The sequence below is a fragment of the Myodes glareolus genome, chromosome 3, assembly GCF_982192425.1.
Source record: "Myodes glareolus chromosome 3, mMyoGla1.1, whole genome shotgun sequence".
Taxonomy (NCBI): Eukaryota; Metazoa; Chordata; class Mammalia; order Rodentia; family Cricetidae; genus Myodes; species Myodes glareolus.
Window position 1 is genome coordinate 83865842 of NC_142028.1, and position 20201 is coordinate 83886042.

General features: G+C 46.5%; 1 protein-coding gene across 1 annotated transcript; it reads left to right on the forward strand.

Moving 5' to 3' along the window:
- Positions 1 to 327: 327 nt before the first annotated feature.
- Positions 328 to 18807, forward strand: Cpt2 (carnitine palmitoyltransferase 2). Its single transcript, XM_048453312.3, has 5 exons — positions 328 to 629; positions 7006 to 7086; positions 9151 to 9257; positions 14124 to 15428; positions 18209 to 18807. Exons 1-5 carry the CDS (start codon positions 478 to 480, stop codon positions 18538 to 18540), a joined length of 1977 nt encoding a protein of 658 aa, XP_048309269.2. The 5' UTR covers positions 328 to 477; the 3' UTR covers positions 18541 to 18807.
- Positions 18808 to 20201: the final 1394 nt, after the last annotated feature.

The window sequence follows — 20201 nt, forward strand, 5'->3', positions numbered from 1 at the left end:
AGCTATTCGATAAATCAAGAACCGTGCGGAATGTGTTGATCATGTTCTTAGGAGACATAAAGATTTGGAATGTTCTCGGTCTCTGGAGATCAAGCCTTGACCAGTTTAGGTCTGCCAGATGAGAGGTTTCAGCGTTTCTTTTTCTCTGACTCTGATTTCTATCCACTTCTGTGAAAGGAAAGGACAGCTTCCGAGCTGCCCCAAGAACAAGAAGCCAGACTTGGTGTCTAGGGCCGGCTTCCAGCTAGGGTGGGCGGTGCCCGCTCGTGGGCGTGGCCATTTGTGGGCGGGCTCTGGGAGAGGGCAGCGCGTTCGCGCCGCCTTCTGTTTGTGCCCGGAAGTGCCCGTGTGGGCAGAGATGAACTAACTGGACGTTAAGTCCCCGACACTGTGTCCCCGGTATTGAGGGCAGCGGCCTGCTTGCTTAGGAACTCCTTCAGCCGCCGCGTTCCCGAGCCGCCGTTGCCGCCCGGGACAATGATGCCGCGCCTGCTGCTGCGCTCCTGGCCCCGCGGCCCCGCGCTTGTTCTGGGAGCCCCTAGTCGGGCCCTGAGTGCCGGCTCGGGGCCTGCCGAGTACCTGCAGCACAGCATCGTGCCCACCATGCACTACCAGGATAGCCTGCCCAGGTGAGCCCAGCCTCCTGGCCCCCGCCGCAAGTCTGACTCCTGGCACTTCGGACTTGCACTGAACTCTTCCTCCCTACTCCCACCTCCCCACCCCCCATCTCCCGCCCTATAGACAGTCGCGTTCCTTGGTTTGGAAAGTCGGAGACTGAGAATTCCCTGGCTCAGAAGACTCAGAAACTTTAAGGTTCCCTCCGCAATTCTCCCGTCCACAAGTTTCATCTTAGATCCTACAAACTCCCTGGCCATTGATCTTTCAAACAGCTTTCCTGAGCCGCTCACACTTTAACCACCTAACAACTCGGGTAGCTAATTCCTAACACTGGTCACCCTCAGGTCAGTTTCCACTATTTGCCTTCTTTGCCCCTTGCTGAGACCTCTCTGCCCACTCCTCTTCCAGTACCCTGCGCTGTCAGGGCTCCATCATTGCAAGCACACCTTTGTCAATTTCCACTCCCCGTCTTAACTTCTAAGGTCAGCCCTAACCTAGAAACTTTTCATCCCCACAGACCCTTCCTCAGCACCCCTTTGGGCGGTCCCCAATACCTCATCCAGACTGCCTGACCTATCAAAATATCCCCAATAAGTGTCCCTCTCCCCCATAGTCAGTACTTACTTAAATCATCTGGCATCGAGTTTCTCTTCTTTGATCCCTCAGCTATGATCTGGGTTGTCAGATCTACTCCAATAATAGGAATTGCCTTCACTCTAAGCCAAACCTAAACTGTCTTCTTTGCACTCACTGTTTATTTCCCGAACCAAGCGCCAAACCTATCGCAAAATCGCTTCTCACTGTCCTTCTGGCCCAGCTGCCAGGGGTCCTCCTGTCCAGGAGCTGGAGGTCAGGGCTTTCTGCTCCATCCAGGAAAAGACAAGCATTGTGCCAAGGTATTATCCCCCGCTGTGGGGTTTGTGTTCTCCCCCACATCCAGCAGTTATTTACCCGGGTGTCTGCCCACTGCGTGGTCTCAGCAGAGTGTGCAGTGTGCAAACGTGTACGACAAACTGCAGCGAGTGAGGGTATCTGAACTCAGCAGGAGGCTAGGGGGCAGAGAAAGGGTCTTTGCCATTGTGGGCCTCATGAGGGGTGTGGCCTGGCCTCTCCTGACGATGAGCCTGTGTGCACCGCACCAGTATGTAGGGGAAAGGTGAGGACTCGGAAGCGCCGGTTTTCATTGGCTGAGTCAGATGGTTCTGACTCTGAGGCCTGAGCCTCACCCAGGTTTAAGATCAGATGGATTGTTGGCAGATTGGAGTTGGAAAACTGTTAGGAATGTTCAAGATAATTTAGTTCCGTCCACAGCACAAACATCTGTAAGGTCCTGGAAGTGTTACTAGGCAAGTGTAGTGGACAGTGCCTTTAATCCCAGCGCTCAGAAAGTGGAGGCTGGCTGAGCTCAAGGCCAGCCTGATCTAGATAGGGAGATCCTGGACAGCCAGAGGTACATAGTGAGAACCTGTCTTGAAAAAAAATAAAACCCACAAAGATCAAAAGAACACATTACTACTGTACTCCCCCTCCCTCCCCCAAGAAGCAAGCAGCCAAACTTCCTGGTGCTCCATCGAGAGTGGAGTTAGAGGAGATGCTTTCTGTGTCAGCAATTCTGGGCTAGTAAAAAGCGTTCTCTTTGACTGTCACACTTGGCAAGGAACCCTGCCCTTGACCTCTGGTGGAACTTTGTTTCAGATTCCATAACTGCCATTAGAGCTATAGTTTTGCACAGTCATCTGTGAGGTGAATGGCAGCACGCAGGTCTTTGGACTGTTAGGAGGCCCTTGAGATGCGATGCCAGGGATGGGGGGGTCATTGTCACTTCCCATTCTGTTCCTCTCCTCGCTGCTTCCTTTAGCCTCACTCGCCTTGGGCTCTTTCTAGCAGGAGCCCTTGGTTGTTTTTTTTTTTTTCGAGTGTTGTTGGTTTTGTTGTTTCTGTATATACTAAGATGTCTGTAACTGATGGCTCAGTGGTTAAGAGTGCATGCTGCTCTTCCAGAGGACCTGAGTTCGACTCCCAGCAACCACATCCAGCAGCTCCCAACTGCCTGTATTGGATCTACAGTTGATCCAGAACAAATGCCCGTTTTCTGTTGCTTTTCTTTTACCCACCTCCAGTGATAGCAGATGTGCAGCACAAGATGGACAGAGGCAAGAGAGGCATGGTTTACCTGGCCACTAGGGTAACCGGTGGAAAAGAATTGTGAGCCCCCAAGGCATGACTTTCAGGCCAGTCTTCTTGACTTCCAGAATAACTTTACTCCTAACTGAGTCTTGAGAACAGTATCCCAGCTATAACTAGGTCCTGTAGGCAGGGAAGGCCTTATAGCTGTGTTCCTGTAGGAAGAATGCCAACGTCCCTGCTCTTGGCAGGCAGACCAGGTTTGAGAGCAGGTGCCTCGGTAGCTTACCCAGGAAGAAAATCTGCTTAGCATTTTCCCTTCGCCTTTATTAGGGCAAACGACTATTAGATGGGGCTAGGGTGGAACAGGACAACACACGTAAGATAAACGTGCTGCGAGTATCTCTCCGGGCGCTGGCTTTACCTCTTCTGAGGCCTGGTGAATCCCCGACAGGAGCCAAAGGAACTGCTGTACACTGGCAGCCAGCTCTGCTGTTTCCTGAGCGGTGTGGAGGAAGCCAGGGTGGTACCTAGAGACCGAGTGCTCTCCATCTTGATCGTGTTACTGGAAGAATGGTTGGTGAACTCTCTATAAAAAGAAGATTGTTATAATGTCTTTGTACGTGTTGCGGAAAGTCCAGTTAAACTGGCTCAAGTAACCCGAGATCTATGAGCTCACACAGACTTCAAGGATCCACATGATGCAGTGTTGCCTTCTTGCTGACCTCTTCGCTTGTGTGATTTCATTCTCAAGCAGGTTTCCTCCTCCGGGTTGCAGAGAGGCAGCCAGCACGTGAGACATAGCTTACACCCAAATCTCTTTCAGGAGGCCGTAAATCCACACTCAGGGTGGGTCTTCCCACTGCATTTAACCAGACTAAGAAAATTTCTCACAGGCATGCCTGAAGGCCAGCCCAGCTCAGATAGTTCCTCATTGAAATTACTCCCTTGTGACTCCAGAATGTGTCAAGTTGACAATTAAAAACAGCCATTATGAGCTGGGCGGTGGTGGCGCACGCCTTTAATCCCAGCACTGGAGGCAGAGGCAGATGGACCTCTGTGAGTCTGAGGCCAGTCTGGTCTACAAAGCAAGTTCCAGGACAACCATGGATATTACACAGAGAAACCTTATATTGGAAAGATAAAAAAAAAAAGTGAGTTCTGGGTACTCAAACTCAGGTCCTCACACTTGTTAAGCAAGCACTTTCTTGATTGAGTCATCTTGCCAGTCCAGAATTCACTGTTTCCAAGTATATAATTTTTGGCATATTCATAGCATTGCATGACCATCACCACTGTCAAATTCATTTCATCACCCTTCCCCCTCAAACCCTGCCATTAATCCAACACATCCCACCGTGCCTGACACCCACTGTATCCCTTGATTGTCCTTCTGGAGGGTGACTTAATGTTCGAAATCAGGATTGTCGACAGTTAACATTCGTACGTTTTCCAGCATGCCATACTCTCTCTAAAGAAAATGAACACAGCTGCCAAGAGCATGCTGCTCTCAGCTTCCCTCTTATTCCTGCCTGGAGGGATCTGTAAAGATGGAAATGGTCCAGTTAGAGTAATACACTGTTGGAATATATACAGTCCAGAGAAGACGCGGATGTTTAGGGTAAGGGGAGATGGGGGGGGGAAGAAAGATAGACGATGTCAAAACCCGTAGGATCAGGGGACAGAGTTTTTAACCGTATCTTCTATATGATAACAATTTCAAGCATCCATTAATGGTCTCACAGTCTGGTGAGGAGAAAATTAAGTAAGAACTGCCACTAAACTAAAAAAAACTATTTATTTGTGTGTGTGAACACAAGTGCATGCCTGTGTTACATGGGCATTCCTGTGCTGTGCTGGTTACGTGGAGGTCAGAGGACAAACTACAGGTCCCTGAGGATCAAATCCAACTCATTAGGCTTGGCGGTAGATGCCTTTACTCACTGAGCTCTCTTGCTGGCTCCTGCCACTAAATCTGATAGAGGTAAATCCAGGAGAGTGGGTTCTTCTTCTGGGAGGAGGCTATTCTTGAGAGAGTAACTTTGTTACAATACCATTTGAACTGTCATGGTGGCTCACCTCTGTAACCTCAGCACTTGGGAGACCAAGGCAGGAGGGTTGTCATGAGTTCTAGCAATGAAGCAAGTGTGGCTTTTTGTGGACCCTGTGTTGCTACCTTCTGTCAAGCAGATGACCTGCAAGAGTCTAGTTTTCTGCCAGGTGCATTGGCACACACCTTTAATCTCAGCACCGGGTGGGGGGGGGGGCAGAGGCAGGTGGATCTCTGTGAGTTCTAGGCCACCTGGGGCTATGTGGTGAGATCCTGACTCTAAATAATAAGAAAAGTCAAGCCTTCTCAGAGTCCACAGTCGCTAGAGCGTGAGAAGTTTCACTTTGTAAATGACATCACACCGCCTTGTATTGTAACAGCATAAAACAGACTAAGGCTGGGTGGAAGAGAAAGTAATAAGCTAATTCATCCAACATCAGCTTCTCAAAAGCCGTCCCTGTGTTGGCCCATGTACCAGTAGTGATCAGGGAAGAAATTCTACAGGAAGAATTCCAAGTGGAAAGGGCCTGCTCTCTAAGATAGCATAATCATGTTGGTGACTTCATACTCAACGACACCATGCTGGCGGCTGGACTGGCCCTGGCGGGAGTGTTCATTCAGTGCAGAAACCAGCAGATATTCCAAGTCAGGGTCCATCCCAGGAGCTCTCCTGGCATGAGCCCAAACAAGTCTCTCTTCCTCTAATTTATTTTGCTTAGTACTTTTGTCACAGCAACAAAAAGCTCCCATATTATGCAATTAGTAACTCAAAATAAAGCCATTACTCTGAAAATGTGCTTATTGCACTGAAGAAAGTTCAGTCAGGCCAGAATTGATAGAATTGATCATTCAGAAGTTTTTATTAAGGGTTGTTTTTAAGAAATCACTGCTGTCTCTGATGTAGGGTTTTCCTTAATACCCTTTGTGTTAAAGCCTAAGCAATATAAGTAGTAAATTTTGTAGCTATGAGCAGCTGAGGTGGTATTTGGAACTTCCTGTAGAAGTCAGTGCATGAAAGGGGGTCACTGGGGCTAACGTGTTCTGAATGGTTATTTGAAGTATCTGAGTTCACAATGGCTATAAACAATTTGTATTCATTTATGTTATTAAGTTGTAGGTAAACATGCATTCAAAAATAATTGAATGCAGTGTAATATATCATAAATTGAGCTATGCTTCGTGGATAATGGTTCAGTTTTCCTGAATGATTGATACAGTTCAGTCTTTTATATATAAACATAACTGTTAATCTCATCTTGGTAGAAGTAAAGTAAGCTGTTATTGTGTTGATAAAACTATTGAAATGGGGGAGAAGAGGCCATGCTGTCTGCTCCTCATTTCATCATGGACCAGTATCCTCGCCACCATAGCCACGACTGGGGAATCTGCTGCAGCGAGTGAGGCAGCAGAGGGCGCCCTTGCTGCTGTTTGAGCACATGGTGATTTCTGATTGGATGCCGGTGCTGGGCATGGCGCAGTGGTCAGTTTCCACCTTTCAGTGTATGTAGCCTCCATACTGGACTGAGACAGGGATTCTCTGTGTAGCCCTGGCTGTCCTAGAACTCTGTATATAGTCTAGACTGGCCTTGAACTCAAAGATCTGCCTGCCTCTGCTTCCCAGATGCTAGAATTAAAAGCATGAGCCACCATGCCCAGCTTTTTTTCTCTCTTTTAATTCTCTCTTGTAAAATGCACAAGAATGTTTTACAAGTAAAGCTTTTTTTCTTTGCATCCTGAGAGGTAGGGATGTATGTTCAGTCAAAGGGAAGGCCTTAGTGCTGTACAGTGTTAGCAGGTACTATAGCCGTGGCCAGAAACAGGAATGCTTGGGAAGCCTCTCTTCCCATTTTGCATCTGTTATTATCACCAAAATATTTTACAGTACTTAGAATAGACTTGACCGTTGATGCAGTAATAAACTCGTCAGTTCTTTTATTACTCAGTTATTTACTGGGTGCTGGGGACCAACTTAGGACCTCATGCTTGCTAGGGAAGTGCTCGACCACTGGCCCATGTCCCAGACCATCCATCAAGTCTGTCTTCTTCTTACTGGCTTTCCCTTTTTGGTTTTTGTTTATTTTTCGTTATTTATTTATTTATTTTTAAGGGGAATGAATTTCTCAGTCACTGATTTACTAGTTGGTTTGTATCGCTTCTTGGTGTCTTCCCATACTGTCAGCCTCACACTGACTTTGCTTTCCCCCCCCGCACAGGCTGCCCATCCCCAAACTTGAAGACACCATGAGGAGATACCTCAGTGCCCAGAAGCCTCTCCTGGATGACAGCCAGTTCAGGTGAACACTGAGAATCCCGGGAACCATTGCTAGCAGGCAGCATTCAAGGGAGGCTAGCAAGTAGTGGTCACAGACCAAACTGCAAGGGACCTCTGTAACCTGACAAGGCCTCCAGAACCTAGAACCTGGTTTACATATTTGCAAGTTCAGGAACTGGGTCTGCATTCACAAAGGACTAAGCAAGCTGGGGTGAGAACCCCTCTAACTAGACTCAGCAGGAGATGGTTTATAAGATCGAGTGGCGTGTTTGTGCTTTATCTTGGAAGGCATGTCTGCCAGACTGGCTGGTACTGGTCATATCCAAGAGGCCTGTGTGCTGGGGAGGAAGCTCTGTAAAAGAGTGCATGGTGGACCAGAACCTGCTTGCTGGAGATGTTTACTGCGCCCCACGCCTACCCTTTTAGAACCTCAGAATGTGACCTCACATGGAAATCAGTTTGTTGAAGATGTAATTAGTTTAGATGAGTTTCTTCTGGGATTGGACAGTCTCTAATCCAACACAGCTGACATCTTATAAGAGGAGAACCAGTGACAGCCATGAAGGACTCAGGTAGAGACTGGAGTGTTGTGTCCACAAGCCAAGAACAGCAAGGATTGCTCCCAACACCAGAAGCCAAGAGAAGGGCCTGGAACAGATTCTGTTCTGTGGTCTGCAGAGAGAACACCATCTTGTTGACACCTTCCTTGGTTTTGTGCTTCCAGCCTCCAGGACTCCCAGAGAATAAAACCCTGGGGTATTCTGTTTGTTTTCCTTGTTGTTTGAGTAAGGGTCTTTGTACATAGTCCTGGCTGTCCTGAACTCACTGCGTAGCCCAGGCTGGTCTTGAACTCACAGATGTCTGCCTGCCTCTGCCTCCAGAGTGCTGGTATCAAAGGCGTCCCCCAACACGTGTGGTAAAATCCTATCGTTAGAGTGTCCTTAGGAAACCAGCATGGCATGGACTCTGAAGCGAACCTTAGGCGTTGTTAGAATGTGGACCGCAGCAGAGCCTTGTATCCTAGTGTAATCCATGCTGTTTCCCACACTGGGAATTTTCCCAGAGCCTTTGACTGCACAGTGAAAGAAACGAATGAACTGTTCATAGTCTAGCCTCTGCTTTGAAATCATTGCCTACAGTTTCTCTTAACGTGGTTTCCAGTTACTGCATCATGTTTTCCTCTATCCTAAGTCCTAAGCTCCATGGCTTTTAAGTCCTCGAGATGGCATTATTATCTCTCTTTTTCGGGTAGAAACTGAGACCTGGAGAGATTAGGTGACTTGTCTAAAGTCACCCAGTTTGAATGTGGTAAAGCTAGGGTTCAGACTTGGCTCCTTCTGACCTCAAAGCTTTTCCCCAAGCCAAACCACCTCCTCGTGGACAGGTGGCTTTGGGAGGTACATTTTGAAAGGAAAAGTATCCGTTCAGGACCCCCAAGGCCAAGTTCTTAGCACCAAAAAGATTTATTTGCCCCAGAAGGACAAAGGGCAGGGAATAAGAGACCAAGACAGGAGATAGAGGACAAGGGAGAAGGGAAAGGGAACAAGGGAGAGGGGCAGAGGGACAAAGGACTGCCTCTGGATAGAGAGGAGACAGATGTGGCACATAGGAAAATGGCAGTTTATACGGGTAAAAGGAGAAACCCCTTGTTAGGATGTGATGTTTAATTTACCTGGGCATGTTAATTAGGTGAGCCAAAGGAGGCTTTTGATAACTGGACTTAAATACTTTGATAGCTGGACCTTGGTGGTCAGCCTCAGGAGAAGAAAGTGGCTAAATAAGGGAATAGACCTTGGGGTCTAACTTTAGGAATGTAATCTAAGGGTTCTTAGCAAGGCAGAGGGAATGGGGGAGAAGGACAAGGCCTGCCAGAGCCACGTGCTAAGTGGGCTGGTGTCATCCACTTTTGATCTTCCCAGTTCCCTGGGTGTGTTCACCTTAGGCTGATCTGTATTCTCCTCAGTTACTTCCTGATCTATTCAGGTTCTGGGATATTCTGTTGGGGACCCAGACTGTGAATTCCTGGCCAGGAACCCGAAAATCATGTATTCCCCACTGGTTTTATCTCTTTTCTTGGACATTGCAGGAAAACAGAAGAGTTGTGTAAGAGTTTTGAAAACGGCATTGGGAAGGAACTGCATGAGCATCTGCTTGCCCAGGACAAGCGGAATAAGCACACCAGCTACATCTCAGGTGGGTTGGAGGCGGGGCGCCATCGGTCCGCAGAGGCGTCTTCTCAGCTCCTCCCCTTCCTGAAGTACGTGGAGGGAGGGTCTGTGTGAGGTTAAGATGCTGTGAGCTGGCGTCCGTGCTTAAGACCTGCGGCTGTCTTCGCTGTCCAGAGGGTTGAGACAGAACTTAGTTGGTTCTTCGGCCTGAAAACGATAAGAGTCAGTCCTGTTGTCGTGAGGGTCATTCTGTTCCTTCCCTGGCCTAACTGTCCCCCAAAGCCTCATCTCAGTGCCTCTCTGATGCTAATCTTGCTTCAGCCAACCTGCCCGCATCTGACTACCAGTTACTGGCAGACACTTCCTTTGTGATCCAGGCTGGTCTATGAAACCCAGTTCTCTTTGTCCTCCGTCTAGAGCTAGTGGTGTCCACCCCTATTCTTACACACTTTTTAAATTTAGGTGTTCTTTTTTTTTTTTTTAAATTAAAAAATGTTTTATTGGCTGGGTGGTGGTAGTGCAAGTCTTTAATTCCCGCACTTGGGAGGCAGAGGCGGGTGAGTTCAAGGTGGGTCTGATCTACAGAGCTAGTTCCAGGACAGCTAGGGCTACACACACACACACACACACACGACCAAACCTGTCTCGAGAAAAGAAAAAAAAAAAGAAAACAAAGAAAAAGAAAGAGATTTTTATTGTTTTTGAGATTCAGGGTGTAATCTTTTTCGTAATCCAGGGGTTGGCCTCTGCTTTGAGTAGCTGGGATTGCAACTCTACCTGTAATAATATAGTTTCTTAAAAATTATACATTTGTTTATTTTTGGCGAGGGTTTGTGTGCCCCAGCATGCATATGGAGGTGAGAGGGCAGATTCCAGAAGCAAATTCTCTCCTACCATGTGGGCACCTAGGCCCATTTAGATTGCCAGCCTTGAGAGCAAGCTCTTTTACCCACTGAGCCATTTTCTTGGCCCATAGTTTATAATTTATCTAGTATACATACACAGTTTGAAACACCAACTAGGAGGCTAGAGAGATGGCTTAGCAGTTATGAGCTCTTACTGCTCTTGTACAGGAACTGGGTTTGTTATGATTACCCAGGTGAGGCAGCTCACAGCTACTTGTAGCCCTAGTCCCGGGGGATCCAACCCCTTCTTCTGGCCTCCTTGGGTTTCTGCACACGTATGGTGCACACATACGAATGCAGACTCATGGGTTCCTGCACATGTATGGTGCACACATATGAGTGCAGACTCACATACATATACAGTTTTTTAAAAAAATCAGATTGTGCTAGCAGACTTGTTGGGATAAGCAGCAGCTGCCTGACTCCCTGTAATTTATTACTTTTCACTTGACTATTGATTTATTTATTGACACAGGCTGTAGCCCAAGCTGACCTTGGATTTATGATCCCCTGCTTCTGCCTCCTGAGGACTGTATGTCGACACATCCAGCTTTAATTCTCCAGATCCTTGTATCTCTACACGATGCACTTATATCACTCCCTTTTATTCCCTATTAGGCTGTTTCTTGACATCCCATTAAGGTTAGACTCCAGCAATCATTTTACACCCTCGGGCTCCGTACCCTCATCTGCACAATATAGTTACAGTTTTGGTCAGCTCTGTATCTTTGTTCCTACTGGTATAATCCATACTGCTGTTGTTGTCTGAGTCATGCGACCCACTGGGATTGTTTTTCCTTTACCAACTTCTCGTTCCTCTGGTTAATAATGATCTTATACTTTAGTTTTCTTTCTTGCCTTTTCCTTTCTTTTTTCCCCTTTTTCTTTTTGTTTTGTTTTGTTTTGGTTTTTCGAAACAGGGTTTCTCTGTATAGCCCTGACTGTCCTGGAACTAGCTCTGTAGACTGGGCTGGCCTCGAACTTACAGAGATCTGCCTGCCTCTGCCTCCTGAGAGCTGGGATTAAAGGGTAATTAGTTTTTTATATGCCTCATTTATCTCTTGACTCCTCCCAAACTGTCAGAATGTCTTCTGCATGCATCAGAGTACCCTCATTTTCTATCAACCTTGATAGTTTTTTGTTTGTTTTTGTTTTTTGTATTTTGAGACAGGGTTTCTCTATGTGTAGTGCTGGCTGTTCTGGAACTTGCTCCTGTAGACCAGGCTAGCCTCCAATTCAAAGAGAACCACCTGCTGGGATTAAAGGCGTGGCTACTTTAATCTTATTGAAGTCTGTTCCTGGACTTCTAGATTGTTCCATCAGATCTGTGAACTCTTGGCCTGTGGTGAAGCTGCTCTCTAAGCATCTTTTTCATTTTTTGTTTGTCTTTTTATTTTATCTTAACCATCAGCCATGACGTCTCTTCAGCCTTTTCTCGTGTTGGAACTCTGGTCTCTTGGACTTCATGCTTTCCTTTCTTGGTTTTTCTTTCACTGTTTTCGAGCACTTTGCCTTCTGGGACCAGAACACAGGAAGCAGTCTTAGAGCTGCCGGAATGCCTGACTGATGGACACGCTCCGGCTGGGTTGGAAATGACGGGATTTTGAAAGCTATTTTCCACTGTCTTTTAGCTTCCGTTGTTGCTGTTAATAAGTCTGGTGCTATTCAGAGCTTGAGCCTCTGCTGTTTTTCTTCTGTGTCTCTGGAAGTTCCTAGATTTTTTTTTGTCCCCAGTGTTCTGAAATTTCACATAATGTATTTGTTATATGTCTATTCCCACTCATTTCTACTGTGTCGCTGACTGAAACCTCTTATGGAAATTCAAGTTCTTCTGTTTGGGGATAGTGTGTTGTTTTCTAGATTTCATTTTTTCTCTTCTATTTAAAACCTCTTTCTGGTTTTTTTTTGTTATTTTTTTTCCTCTTTCTGTGCTGATTTGAATGTACCTGTTCTGAGCCTGGTTCTCTCCTTTTCTTATTTCTCTCATATTTTTCATCACTTATTCTTTTGTTCTACTGTCTTGCAAGTTTATTTTATCTTTCAACTTTTCTATTGAATTTCTATTTCCTCTCTGCTCTCCACTTCTCACCTCTGTTCCACCAATTCTTTTGGGTTAGTATTTTTAAAAAATATTTTAATAGTTACCTTGTGTATGTGTGCACATCCACATCCAGATGTCATAGGACAGCTTATAGGAGTTGGTGCTTCCCTACACGGGTCCATGCAGGTCATCAGGTTTGGCAGCAGGTGGCCTTACCAAGCCCTTGGTGAAGATTTCTTTTTTAAAGTTTATTTTCAGAATTTTTTTTAAAGTTTTCTACCCTTATCATAATCTCTTTCCTCCAAGTTCATTTCCCCTCTGTTTGCCTCTTTCTTTAGATGCTGCATCACTGTTCCTTATTGTCTCACAGATGAGTGAGCTGTTCTCTGGGGGAGGGTGGGCTGGTTAGTTTAGACTGTCCTGTTTGTGGGTCAGCTGTTGCCTGGGTGCCTCTAGTGGTCATGCCTGACTAGATTGCTTAGGGAGAGCTGTGAGCTCAGTTTTGTGTCTCCCAGCTTATCTCTATGGAGAGAGCAGAGTCTGTATTCTGCAAGAGTGAGGCAGGAATCACCGCGTGGTTGGCAGAGATGTAAGGACAGCATTTCAGCCAGGTCCTCCGGAAGGCCTGCTGTGTAAACTGGATGGTTTCTTGTCTTGCCAGTGTGAGATTGACTTTTTTATATCTGTTTGGGGCATTTCCAGATGTCTAGACACCCTTTCAGCCTGTCTTTCCTCATTCTCTTGACCTTAATGTTGGTTTGTTTGAGTTTTTGTAATACTAACTACCCAGAAGGCTGAAGAATTGCAAATTTGAGTCAGCCATGGCAAGAGTGAGACTCTGTCTAGGTCCATAAAAAAGATACACACAGAAGTTTTTTGTGGGTTTTTTTTTGTTTGTTGTCTTTGTTTTTTTTTTTTTTTATTTTGTTTTAAACAGGGTTTCTCTGTGTAACCCTGGCTGTCATGGAACTAGCTCTGTAGACCAGGCTGGCCTTGAATTTGAAGAGATTCGAAGAGATTCACCTGCCTCTGCCTCCCATGTGCTAGGATTAAATGCATATGCCACCACTGCCCACCCAACAGTTGCTTTTGAGGGTGTGGTAATTGGAGCTCTCATGCAGCGCTCTTGGGTATTCCTTAAAAAAGTCAGGCATGGTTGTACACACCTTTAATCCCAGCACTTGGGAGGCAAAGGCAGGTGGGTCTCTGTGAATTCAAGGCCAGCCTGGTCTACATAGTGAATTCCAGAACAGCTAGTGCTATGTAGAGAGACCCTATCTCAGAAAAATTCAAAGTAAAATAAAATAAGAAATTAAAAAAGCTTAGCAGAGCCTTACGTAGCTTATATATCCTTAAAAGAAATGAGAGCAGGGGGCTGGAGAAATGGCTCAGCAGCTAAGTGCACTGGCTGCTCTTCCAGAGGACCCAGGTTCCATTCCCAGCACCCACATGGCAGCTCACTACTGTCTGTTACTTCAGTTCCAGGGGATCTGATACCTTCACACCGATGCACATAAAATAAAATTAAATAAATTATTAAAAAGGAAATGAGAACATATGTCCCCACAAAACGTGATTATAAAAGTTCATAGGAATAGCATGCTTAACTAAGTGATGAAAATCATCCTGATATCTGTTAACTGATGAATGGATAAGCAAAAGGTGCCATAGCCATATGATGGAACGTTACTCAGTAGTAAAAGGAGCAGAACCGATGCAGCTACAGCCTGGGTGAACCTCAGACCATTATGAAAAGAGACAGAATCCGGATGCCTAAGACTTTGTGTTGTGCGATCCTGCTAATCTTTCACGCATTGTTGCGCAACCAAATGCAATTGCCCGCTTGAAGTTGATGTTGTTTCCTCTACCTGAGCTGGAATTCTTTTCCTTCTTAAATTTTATTTTTGGGGATTGCCTTAGCCTTTTATGTTTTCTCTTTTTTTAGGTCCCTGGTTTGATATGTATTTAACTGCTCGAGACTCTGTTGTTTTAAACTTTAATCCATTTATGGCCTTCAATCCGGACCCAAAGTCTGAGTATAACGACCAGCTCACCCGGGCAACCAACATGACCGTGTCCGCTGTCCGGTTTCTGAAGACACTTCGGGCTGGACTTCTAGAGCCAGAAGTATTCCACTTGAACCCTGCCAAAAGTGATACCGATACCTTCAAAAGACTCATACGTTTTGTTCCTTCCTCCCTGTCCTGGTATGGAGCCTACCTGGTCAATGCGTATCCCTTGGATATGTCCCAGTATTTTCGGCTTTTCAATTCAACTCGTTTACCCAAACCCAGCCGTGATGAACTCTTTACCGATGCAAAGGCCAGACACCTCCTGGTCCTAAGGAAAGGAAATTTCTATGTCTTTGATGTCCTCGATCAAGATGGGAACATTGTGAGCCCCTCAGAAATTCAGGCACATTTAAAATACATTCTCTCAGACAACAGCCCTGTGCCTGAGTTCCCCCTGGCATATCTGACCAGTGAGAACCGAGATGTCTGGGCAGAGCTCAGACAGAAGCTGGTGCATGATGGCAACGAGGAAACTCTGAAGAAAGTGGACTCTGCTGTGTTCTGCCTCTGCCTAGATGACTTTCCGGTGAAGGACATTACCCATTTGTCTCACACCATGCTGCACGGTGATGGCACAAACCGCTGGTTTGATAAGTCCTTTAACCTCATTGTAGCCAAGGATGGCACTGCTGCCATCAACTTTGAGCATGCGTGGGGGGATGGTGTAGCGGTGCTTCGGTTTGTCAACGAAGTGTTCAAAGACAGCACTCAGACCCCTGCCATCAGCCCCCGGAGCCAGCCAGCCGCCACCAACTCCTCTGTGTCCGTGCAGAAACTCAGCTTCAAGCTGAGCGACGCTTTGAAGGCTGGCATCACCACCGCCAAGGAAAAGTTTGATGCCACTATGAAGACCCTCACCATTGACTCCATTCAGTTTCATAGGGGTGGCAAGGAATTCTTGAAGAAACAGAAGCTGAGCCCTGACGCGGTGGCCCAGCTGGCCTTCCAGATGGCTTTCCTGCGACAGTACGGCCAGACAGTGGCTACCTATGAGTCCTGTAGCACCGCAGCCTTCAAGCACGGTCGCACTGAGACGATCCGCCCAGCCTCCATCTTCACGAAGAGGTGCTCCGAGGCGTTTGTCAAGCAGCCCTCCAAGCACAGTGTGGGCGAGCTTCAGCACATGGTGGCAGAGTGCTCCAAATACCACGGCCAGCTGACCAAGGAAGCAGCCATGGGTGAGCCCTGGGTCGGGAGAACACTGGGTCTTGTTGCCCTCTATGAGCCTTGGTAACATTCCACCCGCAGCTGATCCCTACACATCACTTGGTTTAATCCGCTTCTCAGCTCCCAAAATGTGTTTGGTTTGCTTGTTTTCCTACCCTAGCTAGGTCTGAACAGCCAGAGCAGCCACTAGGGATCAGACTCTGCTTCTGAGCAGATGTGGAGAACTTTCTCCCATTTCAGGTCACTTTCAGCTGTTGTTCTCCGGCCCCTTCCTGGTCATGGACGCATTTTTGGCAGTCTAGGGTTTCTAAGTCTGCCTCTTACTTCACCTCAGCTGCAGTGTTGGCTCTGTAGATAGGTCATCTTAGAAGCTCATCACAATTTTTTTTAAAGGTTTATTTATTTATTATGTATACAACATTCTGCCTTCATGTATGCCCACATGCCAGAATAAGGCACCAGATCTCATTACAGATGGTTGTGAGACACTATGTGGTTACTGGGAATTGAACTCAGGACCTCTGGAAGAGCAGTCAGTGCTCTTAGCCACTGAGCCATCTCTCCAGGCCCACTCATCACAGTTTTAAGGTTAAGAATTCAGGTCCTGGAGAGGATCTCATAGCCTAGTCCTGGTTTGTAGCCCTTAACAGAGACCTAGGACTAAGAGGCACCCAAGACATCTAGTTATTCCTTCTCCATTTTGAAGTCAGGAAGCTAAGCCATTGACCCAGTGTTACACAAGGCTGAGACCAAAACCCTGGCTAGATGCTTTTTCCACTTTGTTCCTCCCAGTTAGTCTTTTACACGGGAACTTTGAGTTTTACCCCATCTTTCTTCTCCCCCACCACCGTGTACCTGTGTGCATGTGTGTTGTTGAACAAACCCAGGATGTGTGTGTGTGTGTGTATGTGTATGTGTGTGTGTTGTGTATGTATGTGTGTATTGTGTATGTGTGTGTATATGTGGGTGTATTGTGTATGTGCATGTATATGGGTGTATTATATATGCATGTGTATGTGTGTATGTGGTGCGGGAGAATTATCTGTATTCTGTCAATCATGTATTTTAATAAAACGCTGATTGGCCAGGCAGGCAGTATAGGCAGGAAAGCCAGACAGGAAGTAGGGGTGGAGCAAAGAGACTGGGAGTATTCTGGAAGCAGAAGCTCTCTCTCAGGCACTCCTGCGCAGATCACTGAAGAGGCAACATGTAAGCTGCCCCCGCTGGAAAAGGTACTGAGCCATTATGGCTAACATAGATGAGAATAATGGGTTAATATAAGTTATAAGAGTTAACAAGAAGCCTGACCTAATGGACCAATCAGTTTATAACTCCATGAATAATGGGGTAACATAAGTTATAAGAGCTAATAAGTAGCCTGACCTAATGAGCCAATCAGTTTATAACCTTATGGAGTCCTGTGTGTAATTTCTCTTTGGGATTTGCCGGCTGTTGGGGTACCGGGCGGGACGGAAACCCCAACAAGCCGGCCCTCATGCTACATGTATGCATATATGTGTTTGTGTATTGTGTCTATGGGTGTATTGTGTATGTGTATGTAGCGCCCCATGCCTGTCTGTGCTCTATGCGCTACCATACAGTTCGTGAACCGGACAAAGGGCTGGATATTGAAATGCACAAAGACTCACAAACAGAGAGAGACACGGGGCATCCTCGAAACAGGAATGCCCCCTTTATTGTGCACCAGAGCTGCTTATATAGAGATCCTTAACTGATAGCCACGCCCTATCTTGCCACCAGAAACCACTCTCCTGCCATCAGGAACTCCTGAGGGTCTCGTGCTCAGAGCAGCTGCAAGCATTATAAGTTGTTTACCAGAAATTCAGGATCTGGGGGGTTCACAGCTCCCAACATGGGTGTATTGTGTATGTGTGTGTGTATGTGAGTGTATTGTGTATGCATGTGTATGTGTATATGTGTGTATGTGTGTTGTTGAGGAACGAACCTAGGGCCTTACCCATTAAGCTTTGGTTCAGTTGTGAAATCCGTTGTTCTCTTCACAGCTCTCCTACCATCTTGACTCTGATTGGCTGATTCAATCTTTTATTTTCTTAGATTTATTACTTTATATGTGTGAGTGTTTTGCTTGCATGTATGCATGTGCACCATGCACATTCCTGATGTCTGTGGAGGTCAGAGCACCATATCTCTTGGAACTGGAGTTACAGGCAGTTAAGAGCCACCATGTGCGTTCTGAGACTTGAACCTCAGTCCTCTGCAAGAACAACAAATTCTCAACTGGGCCAACTCTCCAGCCCTTGTTTGTTTGTTTTTTTGAGACAGGGCCTCTCTATGTAGTCCTGGCTGTCCTGGAACTTACTATGTATAACAGGCTGGCCTTGAACTCACAGAGATCTTCCTGCCTTTGTCTCCGGAATGTTGGGATATTAAAGGTGTGTGCCACCACGCATGGCCTTTTGTTTGTTTTTAAAACATGGTTTTTGCCCTGTTGTTCATGCCACCCTTGAACTTGCAATCCTCCTACCTCAGCTTCCCATGTTCTGGGCTTACAGGCATGTAACAAATTAGTGTTTTAGCATCATGCTTTCACCTTAGGCTCATGTTTAGCCTATCCATTGACAGCTGAGAATATAGTTTTTAGGCATTCTGAGTGACCTGCCCTATGTTGAGCTAGAGGCATGTGTGCAGGGGTAGAAAAGACCCTTGTCCCACTTTTGTGTGAGAATGGTTCCTACCGTGTTGGGGGCTTTGCTTCTGTCCTCTTCCCTGGGAAGTCTAAGGCTTTGGCTTTCCATTTTGTCTCCAACAGGCCAGGGCTTTGACCGACACTTGTTTGCTCTACGGTATCTGGCAACAGCCAGAGGGATCACCTTACCCGATTTGTACCTGGATCCTGCATACGGGCGGATAAACCACAACATCCTGTCCACGAGCACTCTGAACAGCCCGTCAGTGAGCATGGGTGGCTTCGCCCCTGTGGTCCCTGATGGCTTTGGCATTGCATATCTTGTTCATGATGACTGGATGGGCTGCAATGTCTCCTCCTACTCAGGACGCAATGCCCGGGAGTTCCTCCACTGTGTCCAGCAGTGCTTAGAAGACATGTTCGACACCTTAGAAGGCAAGGCCATCAAAACTTAGCTTTCCAGTGGGTGAAAAGCCTCCATTCTTCCTCATCATGAACATGGGTGTCCATGTAGCCGGTAGGTACTATTTTGTGCCTAACAAAGCTAGTCCCAAGGTGCTTGAACAGTCAGTGCTGCAGATAGGAGCTGAAAGATTCCAGCTGAAGATCATGAGAGATTATTGCCACTTAAAGCCCTTTGTTCAGGAGATAGGGTTTGGAAAACTAACTCATGTGTATTTATTGTTTAAACAGAAATAAAACTAACTCAGTTGTTGCTTGGAGATACGATTCCTTTTTTCTCCCCCACCTTGTTTCCTAATTCCTCAAAGAACTTTCCAGCAGCATGATCAGTGGCCTTGGGACCCCAGCCTTGGGGTGGCATGGGTCCTGTCTGTCTGTAAGCTCGCTCCAGTCTCTGGGGCGCAGTGTTTGAACGCACTGCTTCCTGAGGCGTGGACTAACCTGCTGCTCCTGGCAGGCCAGCTGCGACAGCTCTTCACGTGGCTTGGGAGACTACTTGATTCTATTCTTTTCTAGCCAGATGAGACGTTCCAGGTTTTTTTTTTTTAATTATTTTTATTTGTTTTAAATGAGAGTCTGCGTGTGGCTGTGTGCACATGAGTGTGGTGCTCACAGAGGCAGAGGCGCCGGACCCCTTGAGCCTGGAATTACAAGTGATAGCGAACTGTCTGATATGGGTGCTAGGAACTGAACTTGGGTCCTCTGGAAGAACAACATTTGTTCTTAACCTCAGAGCCATCTCTTCATCCGAGGAATTCCAGTTCCAATAGGCATGTGTTTCACTGGCGGAAGACTGTGTGCTAATTTAGGTAGCAACACATGTATATGAGAACCTATCCACTTAAGGGAATGAGCACCAATTTTTTTTTCACTCCTATTTGTTAGGATGTTGCTGTAACATGAAAGGGGAAATTTGCCATGTTTGTGTGTATGTGTGTGTCTTTTAGTCTGTATAAAATCTTACTGTCTCCAGTGGCATCCTACTGAGTGAGTTCTTGGCACAGCTGAGATTGGAATTCTGATATAGGTCCCTCATGAATCACTTCTTATTCATTCCCTCACTTAATCCTTTTCTAGTTTCTATAGTGAGAGATTTGTATCAGGATTAGCTGTACCTTGGGTGAAGTTCCTGGCACGTGGGTGCTCTGCATGGTCTGCTGGGATGTTTGCCAGTTCTTATCTGTTTTCTGGGGAGCTTCTAACTGCATTTGAATACCTAGTTTCCTGTAGCATCGCTGGCTAAGACTGATGCACCACTGAATCGTGGAAGGCTGAAAAATTATACTTAACACTTCGGTTCAGGGGGATGGCATTGCAGGACACCTTGGTGCATGCTGATATCAGTGCCCAGTGTCCTTGTCACTCTCCCGAGCCTTTCTTCTTATCTTAGACTCAGGATAAAATGGTGGCTTGGGTGAGTTCTTCTTATCATTGTGATAAAAAGCAACTTGAGCAAAGATTTATTTTGGCCCTCAGATTGAGAGGTTATAGTCCATCCTGGTGAGGGCAGCTGCTGGTTATGTGGTCGCAGGGGGATGGGCCAGAAGTTGAGATTGAACTGTATAGGCCAGGGGTAGAGTGGGGTGGTGCTCCGATCTCTGTCGGGTAGAGCTTTCCAGCTGTGACCAGTTAGGGGAGAAGTGCCCATTCCTGT

Coding starts and splice junctions, on each gene's coding strand:
- Cpt2 (XM_048453312.3), top strand. CDS start 478: ATGATGCCGCGCCTGCTGCTGCGCTCCTGGCCCCGCGGCCCCGCGCTT. Junction 630..7,005: donor TACCAGGATAGCCTGCCCAG/GTGAGCCCAGCC, acceptor CCCCCCGCACAG/GCTGCCCATCCCCAAACTTG. Junction 7,087..9,150: donor CTGGATGACAGCCAGTTCAG/GTGAACACTGAG, acceptor TGGACATTGCAG/GAAAACAGAAGAGTTGTGTA.